The 25757-nt window shown below is 41.9% G+C and overlaps 6 protein-coding genes across 9 annotated transcripts; 5 read left to right on the plus strand and 1 right to left on the minus strand.

The window, feature by feature from the left end:
- Positions 1–325: 325 nt before the first annotated feature.
- Positions 326–2578, plus strand: LOC124470668 (cytokine-inducible SH2-containing protein-like). Its single transcript, XM_047024634.1, has 3 exons — positions 326–853; positions 1241–1389; positions 1589–2578. Exons 1-3 carry the CDS (start codon positions 834–836, stop codon positions 2080–2082), a joined length of 663 nt encoding a protein of 220 aa, XP_046880590.1. The 5' UTR covers positions 326–833; the 3' UTR covers positions 2083–2578.
- A 95-nt stretch (positions 2579–2673) lies between these two features.
- On the minus strand, positions 2674–6192 carry hemk1 (HemK methyltransferase family member 1). Of its 2 annotated transcripts, none has more exons than XM_047024633.1 (11): positions 5979–6192; positions 5656–5829; positions 5429–5520; positions 5239–5332; positions 4991–5128; positions 4841–4905; positions 4602–4651; positions 4370–4469; positions 4042–4137; positions 3716–3826; positions 2674–3199 (listed from the first exon to the last, which is right to left on the minus strand). In XM_047024633.1, the coding sequence occupies exons 1-11, from the start codon at positions 6042–6044 to the stop codon at positions 3136–3138; spliced, it is 1050 nt and encodes a 349-aa protein (XP_046880589.1). In that variant the 5' UTR covers positions 6045–6192; the 3' UTR covers positions 2674–3135. The 2 variants fall into 2 exon arrangements, with proteins under 2 accessions (XP_046880589.1, XP_046880588.1); XM_047024632.1 differs by having other exon boundaries at positions 4370–4475.
- A 338-nt stretch (positions 6193–6530) lies between these two features.
- Positions 6531–9421, plus strand: nprl2 (NPR2 like, GATOR1 complex subunit). The gene is made up of 11 exons (XM_047026475.1): positions 6531–7089; positions 7180–7271; positions 7368–7536; positions 7620–7728; positions 7819–7955; positions 8179–8276; positions 8364–8400; positions 8509–8602; positions 8682–8799; positions 8914–9056; positions 9189–9421. The coding sequence occupies exons 1-11, from the start codon at positions 7012–7014 to the stop codon at positions 9254–9256; spliced, it is 1143 nt and encodes a 380-aa protein (XP_046882431.1). The 5' UTR covers positions 6531–7011; the 3' UTR covers positions 9257–9421.
- Positions 9422–9509: 88 nt separating this feature from the next.
- Positions 9510–14249, plus strand: zmynd10 (zinc finger, MYND-type containing 10). 2 transcript variants are annotated; one of them, XM_047026474.1, is made up of 12 exons: positions 9510–9690; positions 9987–10095; positions 10209–10325; positions 10446–10499; positions 11013–11150; positions 11327–11415; positions 11627–11721; positions 11868–12040; positions 12561–12686; positions 13032–13153; positions 13325–13450; positions 13659–14249. In XM_047026474.1, exons 1-12 carry the CDS (start codon positions 9602–9604, stop codon positions 13762–13764), a joined length of 1344 nt encoding a protein of 447 aa, XP_046882430.1. In that variant the 5' UTR covers positions 9510–9601; the 3' UTR covers positions 13765–14249. The 2 variants fall into 2 exon arrangements, with proteins under 2 accessions (XP_046882430.1, XP_046882428.1); XM_047026472.1 differs by having other exon boundaries at positions 9598–10095.
- Positions 14250–14492: 243 nt separating this feature from the next.
- LOC124471126 (ras association domain-containing protein 1-like) lies at positions 14493–22690 on the plus strand. 2 transcript variants are annotated; one of them, XM_047025479.1, is made up of 7 exons: positions 14493–14803; positions 15376–15742; positions 16722–16843; positions 20631–20735; positions 20867–21158; positions 21305–21420; positions 21548–22690. In XM_047025479.1, exons 2-7 carry the CDS (start codon positions 15424–15426, stop codon positions 21692–21694), a joined length of 1101 nt encoding a protein of 366 aa, XP_046881435.1. In that variant the 5' UTR covers positions 14493–14803; positions 15376–15423; the 3' UTR covers positions 21695–22690. The 2 variants fall into 2 exon arrangements, with proteins under 2 accessions (XP_046881435.1, XP_046881436.1); XM_047025480.1 differs by lacking the exons at positions 14493–14803; positions 15376–15742; positions 16722–16843 and adding an exon at positions 17711–18457.
- Positions 22691–23303: 613 nt separating this feature from the next.
- Positions 23304–25320, plus strand: tusc2a (tumor suppressor 2, mitochondrial calcium regulator a). Its single transcript, XM_047025282.1, has 4 exons — positions 23304–23548; positions 24150–24404; positions 24494–24614; positions 24752–25320. The coding sequence occupies exons 2-4, from the start codon at positions 24256–24258 to the stop codon at positions 24815–24817; spliced, it is 336 nt and encodes a 111-aa protein (XP_046881238.1). The 5' UTR covers positions 23304–23548; positions 24150–24255; the 3' UTR covers positions 24818–25320.
- The last annotated feature ends 437 nt before the right edge of the window (positions 25321–25757 follow it).

Consider the following 25757-nt stretch of genomic DNA (forward strand, 5'->3'; position numbering starts at 1 on the left):
CAATGAACAAAACAGAGTACATGTGTATACTTTTATTATATATAAAATATATAACAGAACACGAATTAATTAGAAGTCATAAATAAAACGGTTTATAAGTGTACGTGACACACGAGGTCGGTGTGGATTTTGTTTTTTAAAGACTAGCTGAAAGCACAGTTTATACGGTACTGCGAAATCAACTCAAATATGTATTACAAGAAATAGCCCTTCTACGTGCCATTGTCTTGGTGAGGCACTGAATTCTCCGAACAGTAGGCAAAGGTTTCAAGTGGGCGGAGATGAACTCACAATCATTCCTGGAAAGTGGATGAGAGGAAGACTCGATGCCTTTCCTTGTAGTGCCGTTCCAAAGAAAACTGGACGGAGAGCCAAGTTGTAGCTTTCCTACGTAGCATGACCGATTCACAGATCAAAACTCTTCATTGCAATATGGGCTACTTCGAAGTATAATTTGTGTTTGTGCATAAATAAGGCTTTAAACCTCAACAAAATAGGGATCGCGGCGGCGGCAGTTTGGCTGACGTCAGAGGCTCTGCTGTACAGTTCTTAGAATAGAATTCTTGGAATTGGTGATTTTTATAAGCCAAACCCTCACAGTGTCCTTCACACATTTGGATCTCACTCTGGAGACAACACACTTCGAACTGCCGCTTAAGATTCTACTAATATGAATAATATTTGTTCTCCTATATAGACAACATTTCAGAAGGTTACAACATTTCTATTACATACTCTGAGGCGGATTTCGTGTTGGAACAAATAGCTTTATTTAATTATTTGCTGCTTCAGTTTTGGCTGTTCTTTTGTCACAAGATATTTAACATAAGAACATGATTCTTTGTGTTCAAAGGTAAGTTCACTTTCTTTTGTCTCTTTACTTATACTTTTCATAAAACATACACAAATGCTAACAATTGGTTATGCCGTGTGGGACGACACATCTTTCCTTTGTCAATATTTGTATATTTTTCTCAGAACGAAATGTGACAAAAATGTATTCTTGGTCTGTATTTTTATGTTTATTGAAATAACTACTTGAATCATCACTTAAAAAATAAATAAAGATCAATGGAGACAAAAGATTATAGGGTGTATCACCATTCCTTGTTACTTTATATAAAAATAACTAAATCCGACTGACTGTGGCCAGGAAATACATTTGGTGATTAATCTGGGTTTATTCCTTTCATTATACGGTAGATTATGTCAGTACTTATGTCTTTCCTCTTGTTTCCAGCCCCAGAGTTCTGCCGCATACAGCCACCGAGTCCCCACTAGACATGCGGACATCGATCGTTCCCTCCCCCCACTGCATCCCTCCACTGTGGGACCCCACAAAGGACCTCCATGCAATCGCCAGCAACTTCTATTACCTGGACAACTCAGGTAATACCCTGCTTTCAGAGTAATTCATCAGGCACCAATGATGTTGAACAGAATAATCATGTTAATCAAAATATGGAATTCAGTGAGCGGACGTAATAACTAGCTGCGCTACTCAAGACTTAACAAATAAAGCATTGAGGTTGAGATAAAAGCGGGATAATCTGGTTCACCCTAATGAACACTCTGACCTTTCTCTCAGGGTGGTACTGGGGGTCCATCACAGCAGCCCAGGCCCATGCAGCTCTACAAGGAGCCTCAGATGGATCCTTCCTCGTCCGGGATAGCAGCCACCCCATGTATATGCTGACCCTGTCGGTCAGGACTGCCCGTGGACCCACCAGTGTACGAATCCAGTATAGCAGTGCCCGTTTTCTGCTGGACTCCAGCTCACCCGCCCGGCCTTGTCTCCTCTCCTTCCCTGACGTGCCCAGCCTCGTGCAGCACTACATTGGACCAGGAAGGAAAGTAGAAGAGACGAAGCCAGAGGAAGCCCCTACCAAGGCCTCCCAACGACTGCTGCAGGAGTTCAGCGTGGTGCTGAAGCTGAAGAAGGCCGTGCATAAGCCCCAGGCCTTCCCCTCCCTCCAGCACCTTACTCGACTAGCCATCAATAAACACACCGACTGTCCCACCAAACTGCCACTGCCAAGACCACTGATGCGCTACGTGCAGGACTACCCATTCCAGGTATGACAGCCTCAGCTCACATCCTACGGAGGGCTGAATCGAATCACGGTTCTCATCAAGAAGAACTGGCAAATGGGTTCCCTTACACAAGGAGGACCTGGGCAGTGATTGTCCATAGTGGAGTCTCTGCTGATGTGAGGTCAAGTGACTTGAAACAATCTGTCCCAGGAAAGAAGAATATCCCGATTTGGTATTTTTATTTTCCTCACAAAGGGCAGTGGGGTGTCACATACCCCTGCAGGAGATGGACTAGAAATCACAACTCTGTACTGTAGAGTATACTTATTTTATAAAGGAATGGAAATCTGTGCAGATCTGCCACCCCTTTGTATGCTGCGGGTGTACCGTTTTTTCATAATGAGAGCTTGAGAGCTCTGAATTTCGAAAATAAAATGTGTTTTTATTGTTTTAATTATGTTTCAATAAATGTTGTATTTTTTATGTTAAAAGTCAAACGTTTTCTATTAAAAAGATGACACGGTCATGCCAATGCTGTACTAAATGTGCTGTTGTGTTTTAGTAGGTCGTTTGGCAGTTTATGAACAGGCAACAAACGAATCGCTAGGGCAAGATTGCTTCTCACATTCCTTATTGCACAATGTCAGCAAACTTTTGAAACAAAAACCTCCCTTTCGACTCAAGTTTGTGCAATTATGTTTTTATAAGAGACCATAGGCATCATTTAATTTGTTTTTGTTGCGTGAGCAATCGGTATCCAAGTCTGGGAGTCAACAAGCGATAGGAGAGCAATTCGTCAGCGGTTTCGCAGAACTACTGCATGCTTTCTGGGTGGCTGAGATTCTGAGAGCGAGGGTTCTAAGAAAAGCTTTGGTAATTACCTTCAGCCTAGTACTTGTGTTCCGGCTGTCTTTCACTCATCGCTACGCTGACACATAACAAAATGACTTAACTCAGCAAATATAAATGTGTCATCAAAGGCGTGTATACAAAATGTGTGAATAAGCCCATTCATGTATCCGTGCGTGTGTGTAGGGCCTAAAATTTAAGCTGTAGCCATCTGGCTTGATGCCAGTGTAACAGGATCTGCATCTCAGTCCCTTAACCCTGTGCCTTTTCAAGTCCAGCGCTACCCTCCTCCTTTTGTAAGATGCAAAATCTCGGCCTTAGAAACAGACAAGGAGAGACAAGGAGAGAGAGACAAGGACTTGAATCAGACCAAAGTACTACTGGTGAACATCCACATCGCCATTCACATCATGGATTAGTCAGTGATGTGAAAAACATGATCCGTATACAGAATGCATTTATTACTACGTGGGCAAGTCTGAACATCTCTATGACTCATGGCCACGCCTGTGTTTTAAAATCATCACTGTGGTCACATTGTTGTGGCCAATTTAGACTTGTGTTGCTTGTGTATAGGTTGTGTGAACGATGTGGCTTCCCAAACTCTAATTCCAACCCCACGCTCACCAGTGAGGCCCCCTTATAACCCCCGTACCTGCCATAATTAACACACATACCCACAGGTGCGCAAGTGACAGTCAACAACCACACAAACCTAACACACAAACAATATATACACACACAAGCAGCACAAGTCTAAATAGGCCACAACACACAATCATTTGTCCTGACTTGTTATCTGGCTAAACTATAGCAATGATTCATTCCTGACCTGTTGGTGATGTCACGTTGCGTGCTCACGTACTGCAGCCCGTGAACGTTCTCCTCGACCCATCGCTGGATGAGTGCCGGGTGCCGTGGGTCTACCTCCAAGTACACACGCCTGAAAGGAATATCACGCTTAACATTCTATTTCACAATCTCAATATAATCCTTTTTTATTATTATTGACTGGAGAAAATATTATGAAAATACGTTTTTATTTTTTACAGTTTTGAGCCCCTGAAGTCTTGTGGACAGTTGTGTGTAGGTTTTTGGCTAGACGCACATGCATGTCAATGGTAACCTCAACTGTCATGTACAAAGTTAAAACCTCACCCATGGGTTGACAGGACTTTAGGAGCTATAGCTAAAATGTGTCGGATCACCTGCATCCCATCTCTCCCCCCATCCAGGGCAGCGTGATCCTCAAACCTGAGGGCAGTTAATGGTCCTAATGGTCAGGCTTCTCCATCCACACAATTCACACTCTGATATGTAACTGACGTAGACCACAAATGTGTGCTTCATGTTTTGGCTGCTTGCGATGTTTGGGACTACCTCGTTGTTATGATCAGTGACCTATGCTCTTTTATAAAGCTCTCTCTTGGAAGTCGCTTTGGATAAAAGCGTCTGCTAAATGCATAAATGTAAATGTAACCTTTACCGAAGGATTTCCGGTTCAAGTGATGTCATATCCTCTGAGAACAGATAAGGTGGATTGCTGATCAAAGCTGAGACAGGCCTGCACAGGTTTACTACTGCATCTGCATCTGCAACAGCATACACTCTCAGTAAGTATCATCATCAGTCATTGTTCCTTTGTCCAAACAACCAAACTACTTATCCTACAGTACTGGCCTTGAATGATCAATTCTCGTTGTTTTGATTGAACTCACCCTTCATAACATCCATATGATAAACCTCAAGTCGACCACTTAGGCCCAAACTGTAACATACAACAAACAATAATCCACAATATGTCAACACTTGATCATTTGTTCTATTATCTTAGTTATAATTGACAGTTGGATAAGTGGATACAAAACTCCACGTATTATGTAAATGTTTCCCAGAGTTTAGTGGAGAGATGAGGTTGAATGTATTCATGTTGTGTCAAGGATGTGTTCACCATTACCAGTGTGCGTTCTCTCGCGTCAAGCTCACTGCATCCTGGCTTTGATCCAAAGCAAATGCTCCGACCTGATAAAGAGGAGTATTGTCAAGGTGAACTTCAGTAAAACAATATCACAAGATCAATGCAGCAACAAGTGGGTCAACAAATCACCTGCGGAAGGCTCTTCAGTAGACTAAGGGAAATTGCTCCAGAACCACAGCCCACTTCGAGGCACCGATAACCAGCCTTCCCATTGACTCCAGTCATATGGCCCTTCTGGAAATCTGCAAGTACCAGGCCAACCAACTCCTGCAAAAGTACAGTCCCCATGAAACTGGTCATGTCTGCGGATGCTTATAAACATTTAGGTTTAACAACATGTTAGTCCTTATCTGAAGTGTCTCAATGATCTCCTTGACCTCAGTTTCCGGTCTAGGGATGAATACAGGGGGCCTCATCTTCAATGTCAGATCTCTGAAGTCCCATTCTTCAATGACATACTGTACAGGCATTCTGAAACAAAACCCAATTACGATGCGATCACACGATACAAAAACATTTAACATACATCCATGAAAAATGATAGTGCATGACAACCTCTGCATGTACCTGGTAAGTCGTTTGTTGCAGAGATCCCATATCTGTGCTGTTTGTTCTTGTGTCAGTAACTCGCCCAGCCTGTCCTTTCCAAGGCTCTCTAGCTTTAATTAACAAGGAAGTAACAGGGTCAGGTAGCCCCTGGAAATTATGTCTTTATTATGCCCTTAAATGTAGTGGCTGAAGCATGAAAGCTATAAAGCATTATGTACTCCAGCTCCAGAGTAAGCAGCACTCACGGTTTTAGCACCAAGCAGATGTGAAATGATGTGCTGGCTAGAGTGCTGTGGCTCCGACACATCTCTCTGTTCAAACGTCTTGGTCCATAAATCCACAGCTTGGAGCACAGTGAGTCTATTGGCTTTTGGTAAGGCTGGGACACTGCCATTTTCTGTAAGACAGGTACACAGTCCCTGAAGAAAAGAGGGGTGAAATAGTCTGGGTCAAGAGCTAAGTACTTGTTAGTTTTATAGATGTCAACACAGCCATGATGCTTTAAACCCCACACGGCAATTAATGTGAAGCTTGTGTAGAACCGTAACTACTACCATTTGGTATTTACCTTAAACCAGCTCGGTTTGCTGTCAAAACGTCTACCAACATAGTTCAACGGCCCTCTAATCCACATGACCTTTGCATCAGTTTAGCAAAATGTTGAACAAATATTATAGGTGTTCACTGCGCGTCTCTAGTCGCAAGTTGATCCTTTTTGTTAGTTAATGTGGGGCATGCTTGGGCGACATTACCGCTTCAGAACGAATACTTCTTCTTCTTCAACTTTGATTGGAGGATCGCAGCCACCTTAAATGTGCATACACCGCCACCTACTGTGCAGGAGTGTGTGGCCTGTCACTGCCCACTTACATACCCAGAGAGCTGTGCGAACGCAAGCTTTCCTCACATGTCACATTTTCAGAATAAAGGTTGGTTCAATTATTTCAACATTAAAATTCAAAGACAGAGTATAAACATGCAATTATAAATACAAATGTATACAATGCATGCTGTAAATGGATTCATATACAAATTATTTTCTAAAAAGTGAAGCATTCTAGCTTCACATCATAATGTATCTGATGTAGACACCCCTATGAGTACCGTATCTATTGCGCAGACATTTGTTGTTATAGGGTGTTGCAGAACGAGACCATTTTTTGATTCTTGAGCGCTATCGAGGTAGCTGTATAGCATCCAACTACATACACATCAACACAGCTACATTATATGTTTGTCTTGAAAATTACAGATACAGTAGATAGGTAGTTGCCTGCGAAATGTAGCAATTTTGTTCATAATAAGATTAAAAATCACAAAAACGTCGTTGGAAAGCAAACTCGCATGATATCCTGTTGGCAAGTTCTCATGTCTCATGTTATGATAACCGAAAAAGAAGTCTTAAGAGATAGCTGCTGTAAAACGTGTGTGCTAGCCTGTTAAGCTAGCAAGCGAACGTGTATGAACAACTATTATTAACTTATTATAGGTAGATTTACATCTACTACAGTGTATGACAGTAATTGTCAGTGAGAGCGGTAGCTGTACACAGATATACACCACAAGTTTAAGCAGGTTATCTGTCCTGTAAAAAAGAGGTCATGAAAATGACCAGTAGAATTGAGTGCATATTTTTCAGTGAGTTTCATCCTACTCTGGGTCCAAAGATTACCTATCAGGTATGTACAGTACACACAATACTGAAACATTACAAACATGTCCATTGTGCTCAGTCTGCTATATCATCCAATGACTTGATTTTACTGCAGGTTCCAGAGGATTACATCTCACGTGAGCTCTTTGACACAGTGCAAGTGTACATCATTACCAAACCAGAACTTCAAAACAAACTCATCACTGTGTATGTAAATGTGTTGCATCTGTTTCTTTTAACTCAGGTTGCCAGAATGTTTTTGTTGCTAACCCTTTATTGTGCTTCTCTGTTATTGCAATGTAGAACGGCCATGGAGAAGAAGTTGATTGGTTGCCCGGTGTGCATCGAGCATAAAAAGTATAGCCGCAATGCTCTTCTCTTCAACCTAGGGCTAGTGTGCGATGCACAAACCAAGACGTGTGCCCTTGAACCAATTGTCAAGAAGCTGTCTGCTTATCTTACAACTCTGGAGGTATAGTGAGAACGAACCCTCAAACTGTCGTAGACTTATGATAATTCTAACAAGGTCATAACAACATCTCTTTGGTCATGCAGCTGGAAAGTGGATTTATATCCAATGAGGAGAGCAAACAAAAACTTCAACCCATAATGTCAACCTTGTTGGAAGAACTCAATGCCACAGGAGCCTGCACTTTGCCAATTGGTTGGTGTTTGTTTCTACACGGATAAACCAAACAATCGAAGAACCAATGTCAGTCTCTCGCTCATCCACTGCCCTTTCCCCCTGAAACAGACGAGTCGAACACCATCCACCTGAAGCTGATCGAGCAACGCAGGGACCCTCTGATTGTGCAGGAGTATGACGTGCCGGTCTTCACCCAGTGCAAAGACTACTTCATCAAATCCCAGTGGGATCTCACCACTCAACAGGTAACTCTGATGAGCAGGTGGATGAGAACAGCCAGATACGGCACAGTCCTTCGTGCGTACGATTAAATAACTGGGTCATGCGTTCTCTTTAGATGACTTCCAAAGTCTCTTCACATTGTGAAACGAATACTGGATTCAGCATTTTTTTAATAAAGACGTGTTAAACACAGATTATAGGCTAGAAAAGGTTTGATATGACATATTTTGTTGCAATGTTTTACAGATTCTGGCCTATATTGATGGCTTCAGGCATATCCAGAAAATCTCAGCCGAGGCAGATGTCGAGCTTAATCTTGTCCGCATCGCTGTGCAGAACCTGTTGTGAGTACATTAGTTGTGTGTAAAGTAAGTATTGTTAGCACTGTCCTGGAACTCCAACAAAGACACTAAGTTGTTGCTTTTTCACAGGTATTATGGTGTTGTGACTCTGGTGTCCATCTTCCAGGTATTCAAACACTCAGCAACGTTATCACTTATGTCTGCTTTACTCTCTGCCTGCCTGTCAGTCAGTGGGTCAGTTGGTTTGTGTGACGAGTGTGATCTATCTCCGCAGTATTCCAATGTGTACTGCACAACACCTAAGGTCCAAAGCCTCATTGACGACAAGACCCTTCAAGAGGAGTGTCTGTCCTATGTGACAAAGCAAGGTCAGCCACTTCAATGTGTGGCCACTTGAATAAAAGAGTTGGACAGCTTCTTCAACGTCTGTTTGATTGTCACGGTCAGGTCAGAAGAGGGCCTGTTTGAGGGATGTGTTCCAGCTGTACTGTGGCCTCACCCCGGGGACCACAGTACGGGATCTGTGTTCCCGTTACTCCCAGCAGCTGCAGAAAGTCGATGAGAGGCGAGTCATCGTTCACCCCACAGACACTGCTCTTGATCCATACTGTGTGTGTGTGTGCGTGTGTTTGATATGAGACGTATTCAGATGAGTTGATGTAATGCGGTTTCCCCTCAGGAGGCTGATTCAGTTTGGGCTGATGAAGGCGCTCATCCGCCGGCTACAGAAGTACCCAGTGAAGGTGATCCGTGACGAGAGGAGCCGTCCACCTCGTCTGTACACTGGCTGCCACAGTTACGACGAAATCTGCTGCAAAACTGGTATGTCCGAAGGTGTCTGCAAGAATACCTAGTGTTTAATGGTTTGTTGTCGTCGCGAGTACTTGATAAGGATGAAGGTACCTTTAGATACAATTTCAAGGTCTTTCATGCCATTATTTTTTTCCTGTCTAGGGATGAGCTATAGAGAGCTGGATGAGCGTCTGGAGAATGACCCTAACATCATTGTTTGCTGGAAGTGATACACAAAGTGGAACAAGCTTCTTTGTTGTCGTTACGTGTGATATATGTAAATATACGATTGAAAAACATGTATTTAAAACATACACATCCCAACCGTGATGACAAACGTTTCTTTGTCAAATGTGTATACATTTAAAAAAAATAAAAGTGAATTGTGACATTCATCTTATTTCCAAAGGCTTTCTACATTAAGCAAAGAGGCGTTATCATGCCCCCTTCTGGTTAGAAAACCAGCACGTGTTTACCGTTACTATGACAACTAAAAGACTTCTGCTTCACTGTGTCCCCACTTATTAGCAAAGCGATTCTGCAACTATAATTTTGTAGCCAATAATTTTTTAGACATGGAAACGTCTGTTCTTTTGTATGGGGAGGCAGAGGGATATGTTCAAAGTCTGGACATTTGTACTATCAAGGAGATTGGCTCTTCTAGGTAAGTTTAATAACTAACAAGCTAGCCTAGCTCTACAGTAAGCATTGCTTGTGCTTGTTAAGTAGCTACAGTCTGGCTAGAGATATCTTGTTTAGCTTGTTAGTTACTGTACTGTAGTTGTTACTGTACTGTAACTCCTGAAGCTAGACTAGCAGCAAATTACAATCGGTTGTATAGCTTATGATAATACAAAAATAGGAGAATATGAATCCTGATCAATGTTACACACATCATTTTGTCTCTAGTAGTATTAGCTACCAACAGACATCTAAAAGCAAGTGTCTTTTTATTCATAGGTGGTTTAAACAGCATGACTATTTGGAGAAGCTCAACATGCAGGCTATTCTGAACGCATCGGCCGCACAAGAAGAGTTCATCAAGGAGCTACTTGTGTCACATGGGAAGGTCCGATTCCAACAGAAGTCATCTTGCTAATATTTGTAACGTTTGACCCAAAAAACTAATATGTCTTGGGAGGTGAGAGGTTTGTATAATTTATTTGTCTTCTTACCCTGCAGATTCCCATTCTGGTCCATGAAATGATTCTGGTAGAGATTTGGAAGCAAAACGTCTTTCCCATTCTTTGTCAACTTCAGGATTTTAACCCTAAGAGCACATTCCCTCTTTACATGGTGGTGAGTTGTAGTTTGGATTTAGTTTCAGTACTGCTAGTGATCACACTCACTGGCATCTGCTGTTCATTTAGTTTGAACCCAAAGCTCAACATCTTTGTTTGTGCTGCCTCCTCTTGCCAGATTCACCATGAGGCCACTATCATAAATCTGCTGGAAACTGTCATGTTTCATAAGGTGAGGAATGAGATGTCCTTGTGTTTGAACCATGGGCTTTAATTTACCTTCAAATGTGACAATCAGAGAAATTACAATTCCCAATAGTGTCACGATGAAATGACATATTTTGCATTGTTTAGGAAATTATATTTTAGTAGATTAATATTACACATCCAGACCACAGTCCTAAAGTAAATTTGTTCGAAATGTTGTTCCGACATGTACAGGCCAAATCACTGTTTTGCTTAAGACATGACATAGCAGCCTATCAAATCGATCAAATTATATATATCTTGTTTCATTTAACATGTTTTGCCATTTTCATGCTTGATTGGACAATGGAAGTATGAGATAGATAGAAAAGGCGAGAGAGAGAGAGAGTTCAAATGGCCCGAACGTCATTTGAACCCGGGGCACTGTGTATAGATAGATAAAAAGTATAAATACTGAATGTCTTAACTGAAACTTTCTTGCGGTGACTCATAATTGACTGTAAACAAGGTGTCAAAAAACCCCATTCTGTGGTAACAGGATTCCTGCGAAGCAGCAGATGATTCTCTCCATGACCTGGTGGATTACTGTCACAGGAAACTGACCCTGCTGGTGGGCAGAGCCTCCAGGGGTGACTGCCTGACCCTGGACAAACAGACAGACGTATCCTCTTTGAAGGTACAGTAAACTATGAACAGGTATTGTAAACTAACTTTACAGTACACTTTTCTGAATTTCTGCGTATAAAGGAAATAACTCTCTATTTATTTGAGCTTTCTTTTTTTTCTTCAGCATTGACAATTTACTTTGATTGGAATTGGAGGATACCCATTTTTGGTTTCTTTCTTTCCCAGGAATTGCAAGAACAAAATACAGCACTGGAGTTTGAAATCTCCCTCAAGGCGCTGTCCGTACTGCGCTACATCACTGACCATGCAAACAGGTACAGCATGAGGTTCCCTTTTCTGTGAAGTTTGGTAATCAGATCTTCTTTTGGGAAAGTGGGAACTTCCACTTTGAGACTCACGTTGATGTGGGTGACCTCACAGTCCTGTATTTCACCTACAAAAGCCTTTAAGATCCTGGACGTGCTCCTAATACACTTCATGTAGAGCCACAGTGTCTATTTCATGTTTTTTTTCTCTGTTTTACAGTATCAGTGTGATCAACAGGATGCTGTGCACCCATAATCTGCCGTGTCTGCTGGTACAAATGGTTGAGCACAGCCCCTGGAGTCGTTACACTTCAGGTTTGTCTCACAGCCTACTACTATCACACATACCATAAAGTGATCAAACTAAGCCAGGAACGCCTCTCACTTCATAAGCCACCATGTACAAGCCTTCTCCTCAAGTACTCCCTCCGATACTCCCTATCCCTTTTTTGTGCCATCAGGCAACACTGAAAAGTACATTGATGGAAAATGGCAGAAGATTCCACCCCAAGACCATCTCAAGATGTCAAAGCTGGACGGACAGGTCTGGATTGCTCTTTACAACCTGTTGTTGAAGGAAGACTGTCAGAGGAAATATGACTTTAACAACTTCAACAAGAACCAGCTCCTTAAGGTATTGTGTTTGGTGCCGCCACTTTCCAGACCCTTCAGTGTCACCCATGGGTTTCAAAAGTCACTATTTGGCAGTTGTGTACTGTAGTATGACACTTGTATGATAGTATAAGCCAGTGGAATACAGCCATCCCTCTGATGAGCGATTGCATTCACATCCTTGCTGTCAGCCTTTAAACTTTGACTCAGGATGCATGTGCAGTGCCAGATCATTGTTCTTTGGCGTATTATCTGATCTCAGCACTGATATGAAGACGGGGAGGTATCCAGGCGGTGTTTTGACTGAGCAGTTTCCTCTCAGTGATATTTTCATAAATCTCTTTCTTTCTCGACTGTGAGGAGTCTTGAAACGTGCATGCTCAACGTTGCATGGCTCTTGTGTTTTAGCCTATCACAAAGATATGATCACATTGTCCTTGTGCTCACTGAGGGATTGGACCCTACTTCCTTATTTGATTCCAAATGTTAATGTAATAAAACTTACAGTAGTCATCAACTCTTCCGTCATGTTTGTTCTACAGCTCCGAGGTTTTCTCACTGAGGTTTTGATCGACCAGCTGCCCAACTTGGTGGAGCTCCAGCGATTCCTGGGCCATCTGGGAGTCACAGACCCTGCTCCTCCTAAAAGAGACTTAGTACTGGAACAGGTGAAGATCCCAAACATACACACAAACACATATACACATGTACAAACAAATGGTTTGCCACGTACCAAATAACTCTTGTGCGTCTAAAGATTGTTGAATTACCTTGCAGACCAATCAAATGAAAACAGCACCAAATATTTCATGTATTTGTAATGTAATTCTGTAATTCCTCAATACAACTCAAAATAAATCACACCAAATTTGGTGTGTAAAATGTGCAGCAGTGATAGAGGGCAAAAACTCCTGGTACTCTACACACACACACACACACACACACACACACACACACACAGTGATGTATAAATAGCTCAATATTCCATGCTGTATTCTTTCATACATGTTTAGATTGCTGAGATGTGGAACAACATTATGCGTGACAATTCTGGGAAGTGGAAAGCCATTGCCAAGTATCAGGTGAAGGAAACATTCAACCCTTCGGAGAGTGTCCTGAGACAGCAAGCACAAAGGTACGGGGTGCCGTTAGGCCAAACTTAAAGAAAGGGAAGAGCATGAAGGGGGCCAGTACAAACTCAAATGACTAAATCTGGTCTCAATACAGCTACATTCTGGACAGAGGATTTGGGCAGTAATAGTTCATTTGTCTTAGTGAACATCGATATGATCCCTTTATCGGCTAGGTTGGCCCAGACGTATAATCTAGATGTCATGGAGAATATGCTGCCGGACAAGCCCAAATGTGGGGCCTGTGGGAAGAAGGCTACGAAGAGATGCTCGCGTTGCCAGGGAGAATGGTACTGCCACAGGTATGACAGATATTACAGTGTTGATCTGGAGGCCTAGAGTAGGCACAGTTCAAGCTTGCGTGCTACTTAACTTGCAACAACAAGCCATATTGTAAAATTTTAGAACTGGAAGATAAGAAGCATTAATATACCCTGGCCCACTCTCTGGTGTTTGAAAATGTTGCGTCTGTGACGTCTATGATGATCAGATCTTCTTCCCCCTCGTCAGAGAGTGCCAGGTGAAGCACTGGCTCAAACACAAAGCAGCCTGCCAGCTCATGGCTGAGGGCTCAGAGAAGCTGCAGCAGGACCTGGACATCCAAACCTCAGACTGAGGCGTCCCTGAGACAAGCATCTGAAAACCTGGGTATAAGTAGGAGAAAGAATGAGAGGTCAGAGTACCAGTCTGCACATGCCCTCCAGAATGGGACTTCTATGTTGAGGTTTTTGTGATTATCAGGATTGTTTGGTAACCTAATGAAGCTGACGGGGTTCTGGACTGCTTATTAAATTCGGTTTGTTTTTGGTCTCTGGATGAATTGTAACGGCCACTTTCTTTTGAATGCACATCTATGCAAACTGTTTTTTTTTGTCATGCTTACTAATAGTCAAACTTGTTATGGTAATTTAGAGAAGTACATTTTTTGAAAGGTCATTCTGAGAAAAAGCATAAATACCTTAGCTGTCAAATTGAGTTTACATTGCTTTGATCTCAGGTTTGAACACTGTGGGAATGTGTCCAATCCTCCACCAAATGAAATTGCTATGGTGATCTCCTGTATGGTGTGTTTGTCTTTTTGCACAAGATCCCTGTTGTGAAATAAACAAGATGATTTTGATCGACTATAATTCATTTGTAGTGTACCGGCTTAGTCACAATATGTGGTTAAAGATACTAAAATACGATAAACAGCTGCAAGTTGACATACAGCGTTGAGTTAAATACCTACAGATACAGGGGATTATGTCCGACAAGTAAGAGTTGGGGAATTTTGTTACACTGACACCCACTCTTGCATAGGACCGGACTCAGAGGCACCCCCTACGTGAAAAAATGCCGGATGTTAACAGTAGCCTATAGGCTGCTCTTCTCACTTTCTTTCTGCTGTTCAGTTTATTCTGTCGATTTTCTAATTCAAGAGGTGAGTGACAGAGTTAGGATACTGCATTTACTGTACAACGTACGCAGCATATTTTTTTGAATAATAGTGTTTCTGCTGTGTAGATAGCTGATGAATAGTTTCCAGAGATGAACGCTATACTGCACACCTCCGTTACCCGTTATAATGTCACTGGAAAGTTATTGGGTTAGATAGAGAACCTTAAGACGGGATGCGGCATCGGCAGTGGCAGGGATTGTAATACCCCATTTTGGTAAGTTATCTATGTTACAGCATTTACATTTTACTGTGTGAATTTTATGTGAAGTTTCACTTTTTCAAATTGGTTTTAATGTTGCTCTCAACTCCTGGTTTTATACGTCAATGTAGGCTACTACGTAAAAATGATAAGGAAACATTTCTTGAAAACAAACATCGTTGTTTTTGTAGAAGAAACGTAGCCTATTCAGTAAACACAGTTGGACTACACCGTTTGATTTAGGACGCGCTTCATAACGTGTATCACTAGGACAACGAAAGAGCTATGCATTGGTAGGCCGGGCTATAAATAATGGTAAAGCATGACCCACAGAGGATATGCAGGATTTTTTGTGTCAAATGCAGAGAAAAACTATGTTCGTAGCAACACAGGAGGGAAGTAAACGACCGGCTGTCCTCACATTGAAATCGTATGATATCCAATATCCCACAAGTGGGCCACTCATTTGTGTACAATTTTGTAGAGTTAAGCCGCGTCCTTCATGAGTAACAACATAGCCTACAGCAGGCTACTATGAAGTCTATTATTGAATGAAAATCCCTTGACCCTAAATCTGTTGTTTGCAGGTGGGATCACTTGTAAAAGATGAGAGAACTTGGGGCCTAAACGTCAGCATGTCTTGGGGGGAGTTTATTGAGCTCCGTGAGCTGAGACTGAACAATGACAAGATAGAGCTTACTAGCTCTGAGGTGCCCCGCTCACCTCCTCGACTGGAAAGGACCAACGCCCTGCGGATAAGCCCAGGGAAGGTTCCGGAGCTGCTCAGCCGAGTGGGCATCATCAGACTGCTGGGGGATAGCAGTGACCCACGACTCATAGAGGAGAGGGGAGAGGGACATGACTTCCAGCCCTGCAGCAACACTCAGCCCACCTGGTGTGACCTGTGTGGGGACTTCATCTGGGGCCTCTACAAACAGAGCCTGCGCTGTGCCAGTGAGTTCACGAGTTCAGGATCCATGTAGTCCAATGTCCAGTCCGTGTCCTGTGTGTTGGGACATATATGTGTGTACATGTGTTTTTACATGTTAAAAAATGTGGAAAGGAGAGAGCAGCAGGAGACAGGGGATGGACTTTGGATTTAGTGGAACGTTAAACCATGAAATATAGTCTGGTCTAAGATGGGGTTTATATATTGCCTGTTCATTTCGGCATGCCAAGCCATAGCTTGGGCTCATTGTTTCTCACAGAATTAAATGGGCTTGTTGTGAGAGCGTTTCTATTCATTGGACACCGTATTCATTAGTCCTGAAAAGGCTTTGATTAGGAGTTTATGTAAAGGGGAACATTATCATTCCCAGCAGCACAGAATCAGCTGAGAACTGCTTGCTTGGAGATCCCCAACAGTGTTACTCGTCAGCACTTCACCGAAACAGACACTGTTTCAGCAGTTTGCTGAAACCGAGCCTTGGGAACAAACTATCCAGACTGGTGTACACCACACCAGAATCAGTGACCAATTCATTTGTACCGGTTTTCAACATTCTTCATGAGATCAAATTTCATACACCCGCCTGACTCAAGCTGCCCATGTGTATCTGTTTTTTTCTTACATCCCCCGCTCAGACTTCACCAGTGAAATACAAAAAGTATGTATGTACTGCATATAGACATCCAGGATCTCAGATTAGATTTTTTTGTTGTTGATTAGATTCAACTATGATCCCCTCTGTATTTCTGTCGGCCTGCCTCTCTCTGTCTTTCTTTCTTCAGTAAAATAATTCCTGTTTCTTAAACCTGTACTGATTGTCTATGGCCAGTGGAGGACAGCAGACGTTTATAATTTGTGTTCCCAAAATTGGCTCTTGCTTAATCATCAGTTGTAGTAATCCATTGTCCTTCCAGCGTGTCATCCCATACCAGCCCTAACATCACACATTTACATGATTTACTTCCATATTTCTTCTTGTTACAGATTGCAGATTCATATGTCACTACAGATGTCGAGCCCTTATCCAGTTAGACTGCAGCCTGAACCACGGTACCATAGTCGACCAAACAAGTGTTGTGGAGCTTATAGAAACAGATACAAATGTGGTAAGAGCCTCATGATTTTATTTATGTGTTTTGTTCTAATTGAAACTTCTATATAACTTCCATAGCCTATATAGAGGAAATATGGTAATATATTAATTACTGTTTCCGCCACGGTTTCAGAAATAGGGCTGTACAAACATTTTAGGCCGTCTATCTGCCGTGCATGTCGGAGAATAGCACGGACACGCGCTTCACAGCGCAGTTGAGGTTGCGTGTGTGCGTCCTTTAGAACGGTAAGTCGTAAACTTACAGTAACTGTTGTCAGTTTATGTAAGCATGTTATTGTATAAGTGTCTTTCAAATTTAAATTAAGTTAACTGGTGACTTTCGTTGGTTGTATTCTTCCCCTGCTAGCGAAATTGCACGTATGTTGATTTGATAGCGATTGCTGCCGTTGCTCACGTTTGTATTTTAGGGGCATTATTATGCTGAAGTAGTTTTAATGAATAAATAGTGGGTATATTGTTATTATTTGCCACAGAATGCTTAGCCTATCAAGATCAAATGAAGCAGACAGTGTACATGCTTCCGACTTCCGAGTGGCCTATACCTTAATCGATAGGCTAGGCCACTGACCATTTACAATAATAAGTTGTTACGTAAATTATGAATTTGGCAGCATTTATTCCATTTACAACTTACTTTATGAGTGTAAGGTGTCTTTAAGTAGGCTAACTTTATGTCTTTAGGGGAGATAGGATGAAAATATGAGTAATATTACATTAGCTATTAGACTACATGAACCTGTCCGAAATATAGGGGTTAGCACGTTTTGGCCGGGGGGGGGGGGGGGGGGGGGGCAAAACAAATCCTAGAGGAAACACTGAATACATATATAATATATTTGGTAAGTCCATTTATTGGAGTCTGTGAGTTTATTAGATACCTATTCTATATCCTATTTGAAACCCCTATTCTGATTCTTTTTTTTTGTATGGCTGCTTATTTTTGCTGCACTGATTGGTGCCTGTCCTCCATACTTAAGTAGGATATCACGTGACTTCCCTCGTATTACTTTTTTCTCGTTCTCACGTTAGGCTATGTGGGGGATGATGTCATTGAGGAAGGAATTTCCCCTCAGTGGCCAATCATGGCAAGATGCACCGGTTTTGTATATTTTCTAAACTCACCAACGGCCTGGGTGGGGCATCACGGGGGAGGAAGAGAGGGACTTGGGCGGAGGCTTTATCGCATCCTGTTCTCTAGTTCTGAAAGCTTACTTGAGCGGCTGAAACGTGGTCAGTCTGAACAGGAAACGAATACAAAAAAACTAACTTGAATTGCAACGTTTTCGAAGTAGCGAGCTGTGTTCAACTTTCTACGATCTAATTTATAGCGGAGTCTGAACGAATTGAAGCCATACGCTACTAAAAACAAGCTGTCAAAGTTTTAGAGTGTGAAAGGTGTCGAACCGCGAATTCTAACATTGAAACTTTTGTATCGGTTACGATGATGAAAGACGCCAAAAGCGGTTCAAGTAAAACACCATCTTTCGAGATGACGTGGGGCAGTTCTACCAGCAGCGGTTATTGCAGTGAAGATGAATCCGATTCCGAGTTCGAGCAGTACTTCACCGCTCGAACATCGTTCGTTCGCAAACCCAAGAAAGAAAAGGTGAGAAAGTAGCCTAACTGATCTTCAAACTGCTACGATTCCGTCACAAGTCCTATGTTGACTAGCCTGTATGATGAGTTCATTGACTGAAAAGCATAACAGCTTGCAGTCCTGCATAATCAACGGTGGCCAAGTACTTCTGTAATCTCTTGTATTCAATAATCGATTAATTATATGAGTTTAATGAGTATATTGTTGCCTCATACATTTGGACAGTGAAAGGCAAAAGGCGAGGTAGGGGAGATATGCCAGTGGTTGTCCTCTGCTCTAGTAGGCTACAACAAGGAAGGCCACACCAATAAGTTAATGTTTTCAGACTCATTTAATAACCAAGTTTAGCAACACCTTCCACCTTATCTCTTAACTTCTCTATTAGTTTGATGGTAGTCACGCTGTGGCTTCCACACATTTAGGCCACAATTAGGTTAATGTGTGACAAAATGACTGTTGCAGAGGATGGGGGGTTTATTGCTCAAGTAGATCATGTAAACATGGATGGAAACTTCCTTCTTCCTACAGTTTTTTAGTCACACTTTCAGCCAGTCTGTTAATGCTTAATGACTGTAATCTGAAAATAGAAATTAAACAAATTGGCTCTCATGTTGTGATTTCCTATTAACTACTTAACAGCAGGCCATTAACTGAACAGCCTTGTATTGATCTTTGGGAATTAGTTTATTGATTTAATCTCCCATCCTGACATTGATTAATGTGGGTGGTATCAATGCAGAGTCGCTCGAGCCAGTTCATTTCTTAGATTATTCACCCCAACTGGAAATCATACAGGACTTTGTCAACCAGAAAGATCTGGTTGTATTTGTTTAAATAGCAGTCTGATACATGGATCTAAGTATATGTGTTACTTGTGTTATTAGTAGGAAGACTGTTGCTGATGTCATCTTTAAGAGGAGGGGCGTGTTAGTGGGGAGGTCGTGCTGATCATGGCAACATTCAGATGGATTTATAGTTACAGTATTGATCAGTGTAGTGGATCCTTTAACAATACTAAGGCTTTTTTTTACTAGAAGGAGATTGATTACTTGACGCAGGACCAATGCATCTGTGCGTCACAATTCTACTGAACGATATTAGCAAGTGATGATTTACCAGGAAGTGCATAGTTGCGGTTGCTGTGTCAAAGGTTATAAGTGTAACAGGCCAACAGATGCTTGAGGCCACATGTGCATGTCTGAGAGATGGTTGGGCCTGTGTGAGGCAGCTGACTCTATACAGGATATGCCTGTGAAACAGAGGAAGGCTTTGTGTCTGACTCTGTAAGGGGGGGGGGGGGGGGGGGGCTAGAGAGGGGGGCAGCTATTTTTACATGAACGCAGAGTTTCGGAATGCTGCCCAAAGCCATAGACATCACAAACAGCTGCAATCTCCGCTTGGCGCTGCCTTCTCCAGAGAAGGGCGGAGTTAAGGGATTGGATTGGATAAAACTTACATCATCGTGCTCTGCTACGTTGACAGGAAGTTTGGAATCTGATGCAACTAGGAATAACTTTGTGAGGAGTGGTGCTCACAGGAAGTGAGCACTATGAATGTCATGAAACTCTCAGCTGCCAAAGCTAATGTTTTTCACATGGGTTTTACAAGGGAAAGCAACATATTTTAATTTAAAAAGTGATACAATTCCTTCTAAACCTTTTTATGGTAAAGCTATTTTTAGTTAAAAAGTCATTTTGGATTATTGCATGTGTTTTCTCTTTATTCAGTCAATTAGGGGTCAGCAGAGCCTCTGCCCAGATTCTGCTCTCCCAGCCTGACCCCTGTGAACTCAGCTCCACACAACTAATGAAATGTCCTCGGGTCTCACCCCTGGGTCACGTATTCCAGTTCCCATTAGGTGGATGTCTCACCCCAGCGTCTGCGATCACATTCTAGTGTCTTAAAGTATGCAATGCTACATCTATGATTGTGTACATCATTTTTTCTTCTACATTTCATGACTGTGAATGGAACATGGTGGGATTCATGTTCATCTTGATTTTTAATGGAAGGACTTTCGGAACAGTCAGTGAATGCTCTATTCTGACACCCTGTGACGGAGCATTATTCAACCAACCTTGCAACGCAATCTAACCTGTTAGTGAAATTTAATTAGAGAGCAAACTGAAAACCACTTGATGTAGTGAATACACTGATTTGTTTGTTGTATTTGGCTGGCCAGGATGAAAAGATTGAATGGAGGAAGCAAGAGCTGTCAGTCAAAGAAATTCAACAGAAGGTGAAAGAGTACAATGCTCAAATCAACAGCAATCTGTTCATGAATATGGTGAGTGTGAACACGAATAACCTAGAAACCATACCTCATTATCAAATCACGCTATCTAAAAGCCACAATATCAAACGCCGCAATTAATCGGATGTATAGAATCCTCATCATAGATTGTTTCTCCTCAACAGAACAAGGATGGGTCCTACAACGGCTTCATAAAGGTCCAGTTCAAGCTGATTCGACCGGTGTCCGTTCCGCCACCCAGGAAGGGCACGGCGACACAGGATGCTGGGGGCAAGAGACCCGGTGGGGTTAAACGCCGTACTTCCTTCTATCTCCCCAAGGACACGTCCAAACACCTGCACATCAGCTCCCGCACACGGGCACGCGAGGTCATTGAAGCCTTGTTGAAGAAGTTCACTGTTGTGGACAACCCTGGGAAGTTTGCTCTGTTTGAACGCAGTGAGCGCAACGACCAGGGTGAGCATATTCTATTAGCTCTGCTTTTGTTGTAATGGGATTATTTGACTTGGGATAGGACTCTTTGAACATTTGAAAATGTTTTGTTTTTTTTTGTGTGTAAAAGTGGCTTGAGTAATTAGGCTGCCTTCTGTCGTATCTCTCAGTTTATCTGCGTAAGCTGCCTGATGATGAGCGCCCACTCCACTTGCGTCTGTGTGCCGGTCCCAATGACAAGGTCCTCAGCTTGGTGTTGAAGGAGAATGAAACCGGAGAGGTCAATGTAAGTATGAGCACTTATTTTGGAGGTATAATCATTACTGGGCGTCCTCAATGAAAATGGGGTCTGGCCTTGCAAGACCATGCGTAATTCTCACATCAGCTTGGTGATATTTTTTTGTCCTGTTCAGTGGGATGCCTTCTCAATGCCTGAGCTGAAGAACTTCCTGCGCATGCTGCAGCGTGAAGAGGAGGAGCATGTTAAGCAGATAGTGCAACGCTATGCCCTTGCTCGCACCAGGATGCAGGAGACTCTGTCTGGCTCCACCCCTGGCTGACATCACAGCACTCAGGGGATGATGTGCCCGTCTTGACTTGACTGAGGTGGCAAGTCATCCCTGCATACGACGATCCCAGAGAAGACGACTCCAAACCTCCCTGAAGGGAGGAGAGTGAAAGTGTGAGAGAGAGAGAGGACGCAAGAGAACGACAGAACAAGCGCGAGCGTGTGAGAGAATGAAAGAGATGAGAAGTGCCTTACACCTGGAGAGAGCGAGTGTTTTGCCTGAGAGAGAATGAGAATTGAGAGCATGTGAGAATGTGGTTGTTGGAAGCCTGGCTTTGTCCAGTAAAGCCTTCCATGATGGGGGACTCATCTGACGATCCTGCGTCCCTGACCTATAAAGTTCTTTTGTATGCTATTCTCACTGGTGCTTAGGTCTGGAAATTCCAGTATTTGTCACAATCAGAATGACAATGAAAAAGCATTTGAGCTATTTAGCTCCTTGAGATCATTCTGAATAGATAAACAGGTTAATCATTTCCAGACCCAGCCCATAATTTCCAGCAAAAAAAATATTTGACAAGTTATCCATTCATTGGATCCCAAATGTTACTTAATTCACTTGACATCCACATTTGATGGGTGTGATTCCTTTGGTTTCTCTGTATGAGTCTGGATGATTCTTGGACATTATTTTAGAATTAGGAATGTCTAGCAGAGGACAAGTTAAGCTAACTATGTTTAATATATTTGACATTCCTTTTGAAATAATTGTTCAACTGGAAGCTGATCAAGTTGTTGTTTTGTTCTTGTTTATGTCCATTATATTTGTACAACCAGTTGGTATTTATCATGTTTGTGTTGTTTTCTGTGTCTGTAGTGTTTCTGTATTGTTTCTTTCTCGTGGATAACAGCTGCATACGGCAGTGTTTGTATTCACTTTCACATACTCTACTGTGGAAGGCAAAGAGGAAAAGACCACTTTAACAACTTTGTATGCATCTGGATTTCACTGTTACCTTTACAAAAATAAATATCAGTTCTTTCCTTATAAGCAACTGTTGTCATAATTTCTACTCCAATAGTTGGGATTTGTGGAGAACTTAAGTACTCAAATGACAGACAAACTAAATAATGTTCTACTTTTAAAATGTGAGAATAAGTCACATTACTACGACTACTTACACGTTTTTCATAGTATTGCTTCACAGTAAATGATACTTTACTGCATTTGATAATACAGGATTATATTGCCTAATAACCAATCATTTGATATATTAAAATGCCTCCTCTCCCGTTGAGGCCCTATGAGATGATGCCGTAACCTCTGAACTTCACCAACCATATGACGTTTTTATGATCCAAGTGAACCGATTCACCAGACTCTTATGAAGGGAGTGAATTACAATTTATTATTAAATCATTATTAATAGACAATGTTTGGCGAATATACTTTATTTACATTTCACTGCTAATATATTTAAATACATAATGAATATTTCAGTGTTTTAAATATGAATCTTTAGGTTAGCTGGTAATGTGGTTTGGGTTACTGATTTGCCCGCCGGCCTGTAAATCAAATGAATTACTTAAAAATGAAGACTACCGCCCGTTCGGGCTACCCAAAGCAACAAAACAAATACCCTATGACTCTCTCAAGGTCAGCTGATCATTCTCCTTCGACGCCAAATCAGACCTAGCCAGCTCAAGTCACGTCAGCTAAACAGTTAATAAACAACCGTTAGCTAGCGTCTGATGTGGGTGTCGTCTCTAATGCCTTGGGTTTTGGGTCGAAATACAACGCTACCTTAATGCTAACGTTACACTTATGAGGAATAACCTACACATGGATGCTGACACTGGGAAAATATTAGCGTTGATTAGATGAGGATGACAACAACACAGTACTGTATGTGCATTTTTCTCCTTAACCTAAATAGTGTAGTCCCACTCCCAGCCAGGACACTTTTTTACATACTACAGTACTGTAGCTGGATAGCATAACATGATGACATTAAGCAGAATGGCGAGCTCTATTCTATCTAGTAGCTACCAGCTTGATTTTATCAGATAAGCAGCAACAGAAGTGATGTAGCTAGAAAGCTAGCTAATGTATAGGCTACATTGAATGGTTAACGTTGGCAATGCACCTAGCTCTATTTAATTCAGAACTCCATAACGTCGACGACCTTACTGTAGTGGGTACAGTAGCTAGCTAGCCATCTTGCAATAATTTTGTTGAAATAGGAAAGGATGGCTTAGCAAACTAGCCAGTCACTAAGCTAGCTAGTTGGCAGCTGTCTTATCAGTACCACAGAAAAAGTAGCCGCTACTAGCGCTAGTGCTAGCTAGAATATTCGTCTACGATGGTTCCAATTAGCTAGCTTGCCCGCTCATCATACTTTATTTTATGAAACACCCGATTGTGGGTTGTTAGTTACCAGGTAACTAGCTGTGTCACGCTTATTGCACACTCAAAACATTTACCATAACTTGTGTTGTTTGTGCAGTGTTTTTCAGAATCCAACGCGTATAAATAACAGACGGGCTGGTCAGCTTATCAACTCATTGTCCGAAGAGCTTTTATGTCACAGGGGTGATGAGCAATCTCTGAAGATGGGAGGAAGTGGATCCAAAGCCAAAGGTGTTTGGCCCTTTGCAGCTTCTGGAGCTGGAGGTGACTCCGCGAGTGAGGGTAACGAGCAGTCTGTGGCCCCGCTCAAAACTTCCAGGAAAGCCACACCATTCGTTTTCACAAGAAGGAGGTGAATTTTAAGTTTATCCTCAAATGAACTATTACATTTGCCACTGACTTGACCTTGGCATGTTTTAACCTTTTGTTTTATGATGATAGTTCTCTATACTTTGATGAGGATGGAGATCTGGCTCATGAATTCTACGAGGAGACAGTGGTGACAAAAAATGGTCGGAAAAGATCCAAACTTAAAAGGATTCAGAAGAACCTCATACCTCAGGTAAGCGAATTCATTCACGCATACCCTTGCCTCAGGTTCATGTTTGGAAATCTTTCATTTCTGGCTTAATTTGCTGATCATTATTAGGCTACTTACTTATTTTTGTTGACTTAATTCATGTTCTTTTGTGTTTGCAGGGAATTGTGAAGTTAGACCATCCCCGTATCCATGTAGATTTCCCTGTCATCCTCTGTGAGGTGTGAATATCACAAGACTGGTCTCATGTCAAAAGAACCCGTCACAGTCTGCTTAGCTTGACACCCAATCCCTCTTGAAGCAAGCCCCACAGTCATCCCAGGTTCCACCCTGAGCACTGGCTCCGAACACTAGTTGTCCTAAGAAGATGGGGAGGATGTCCATCAACACCCTGAAGCTTTGACTAGTCGGCTAAAGCTGTGGACATAATCAGAACTAAGGCGGAATTAGATGCTGTGATGCAAGATAATTTAGGAGTATCACTTCTGCCTTCTGTGACATATGTTGAGAAGTGTGTTTGCGTTTGTCTATGTGTGTGTTTGAGAAAGAAAGCTAGAGGTAGCTCAAGATTAGCAAAGGTTTAAGAATTCTGTATATATGACCATGTTTGTGTTGTAATATTATCATATTGAAGTCTGCCTCTTTCATTGGAGCTCAGACCTGCACTAGTGAACCTTTGATGTAAATAACTTCTGAGTTGGAAATACTTGAATAAATGATTTACGAAGCTAAATGATTTCAGACTATCCTTTTTCCTGATTAAAGTGGCTCAAGCTTGGATAGACAAGAAAGGTATGCATGAATTACATGATATCCTTTTTGTGTTTATAGGACCCAACATTTCTTACAATTACCCTACAATGTGTATATAAACAAGCTGTTTTAATGGAACTCCAAAGTGCTTTTCTTGAAACTGTTGGTGCAATTCATACATTTGACAAGAGGTGGCAGCAACCTACAGTATTTAATTTTGTTGAGTAGACCTTACATTTAATTCATTTTCTTGTGAAAATTATTACAAATCATGTAATAATTCATGGTTTGCCCGAATACAATTTAAATTAGTTCTAGAGGGAATCGCTCTGATGCACCTGATTACCTACTTTTGTACACAAAATGAAAACATTTCATAACAGAATTATGTAAACCACATATCTGATAAAGTGA

The sequence above is a fragment of the Hypomesus transpacificus genome, chromosome 9, assembly GCF_021917145.1.
Source record: "Hypomesus transpacificus isolate Combined female chromosome 9, fHypTra1, whole genome shotgun sequence".
NCBI lineage: Eukaryota > Metazoa > Chordata > Actinopteri > Osmeriformes > Osmeridae > Hypomesus > Hypomesus transpacificus.

Bases quoted from the DNA above. Each gene is read 5' to 3' on its own strand.
- LOC124470668 (XM_047024634.1), top strand. From the start codon at position 834: ATGATTCTTTGTGTTCAAAG. The intron at 854-1,240 runs GTAAGTTCACTT...TCTTGTTTCCAG, and splicing joins ATGATTCTTTGTGTTCAAAG to CCCCAGAGTTCTGCCGCATA. The intron at 1,390-1,588 runs GTAATACCCTGC...CCTTTCTCTCAG, and splicing joins CTATTACCTGGACAACTCAG to GGTGGTACTGGGGGTCCATC.
- hemk1 (XM_047024632.1), bottom strand. From the start codon at position 6,044: ATGTGGATTAGAGGGCCGTTGAACTATGTTGGTAGACGTTTTGACAGC. The intron at 5,333-5,428 runs GTACATGCAGAG...GTTTTGTTTCAG, and splicing joins TGCAACAAACGACTTACCAG to AATGCCTGTACAGTATGTCA. The intron at 5,129-5,238 runs GTCAAGGAGATC...GTACTTTTGCAG, and splicing joins TCCCTAGACCGGAAACTGAG to GAGTTGGTTGGCCTGGTACT.
- nprl2 (XM_047026475.1), top strand. From the start codon at position 7,012: ATGAAAATGACCAGTAGAATTGAGTGCATATTTTTCAGTGAGTTTCAT. The intron at 7,090-7,179 runs GTATGTACAGTA...ATTTTACTGCAG, and splicing joins GTCCAAAGATTACCTATCAG to GTTCCAGAGGATTACATCTC. The intron at 7,537-7,619 runs GTATAGTGAGAA...TTGGTCATGCAG, and splicing joins CTTATCTTACAACTCTGGAG to CTGGAAAGTGGATTTATATC.
- zmynd10 (XM_047026472.1), top strand. From the start codon at position 9,895: ATGAATCCTGATCAATGTTACACACATCATTTTGTCTCTAGTAGTATT. The intron at 10,326-10,445 runs GTGAGTTGTAGT...TCCTCTTGCCAG, and splicing joins CATTCCCTCTTTACATGGTG to ATTCACCATGAGGCCACTAT. The intron at 12,687-13,031 runs GTGAAGATCCCA...ATACATGTTTAG, and splicing joins GAGACTTAGTACTGGAACAG to ATTGCTGAGATGTGGAACAA.
- LOC124471126 (XM_047025479.1), top strand. From the start codon at position 15,424: ATGTCTTGGGGGGAGTTTATTGAGCTCCGTGAGCTGAGACTGAACAAT. The intron at 15,743-16,721 runs GTGAGTTCACGA...TTCTTGTTACAG, and splicing joins ACAGAGCCTGCGCTGTGCCA to ATTGCAGATTCATATGTCAC. The intron at 16,844-20,630 runs GTAAGAGCCTCA...TTGGCTGGCCAG, and splicing joins TAGAAACAGATACAAATGTG to GATGAAAAGATTGAATGGAG.
- tusc2a (XM_047025282.1), top strand. From the start codon at position 24,256: ATGGGAGGAAGTGGATCCAAAGCCAAAGGTGTTTGGCCCTTTGCAGCT. The intron at 24,405-24,493 runs GTGAATTTTAAG...TTATGATGATAG, and splicing joins TTCGTTTTCACAAGAAGGAG to TTCTCTATACTTTGATGAGG. The intron at 24,615-24,751 runs GTAAGCGAATTC...TTGTGTTTGCAG, and splicing joins AGAAGAACCTCATACCTCAG to GGAATTGTGAAGTTAGACCA.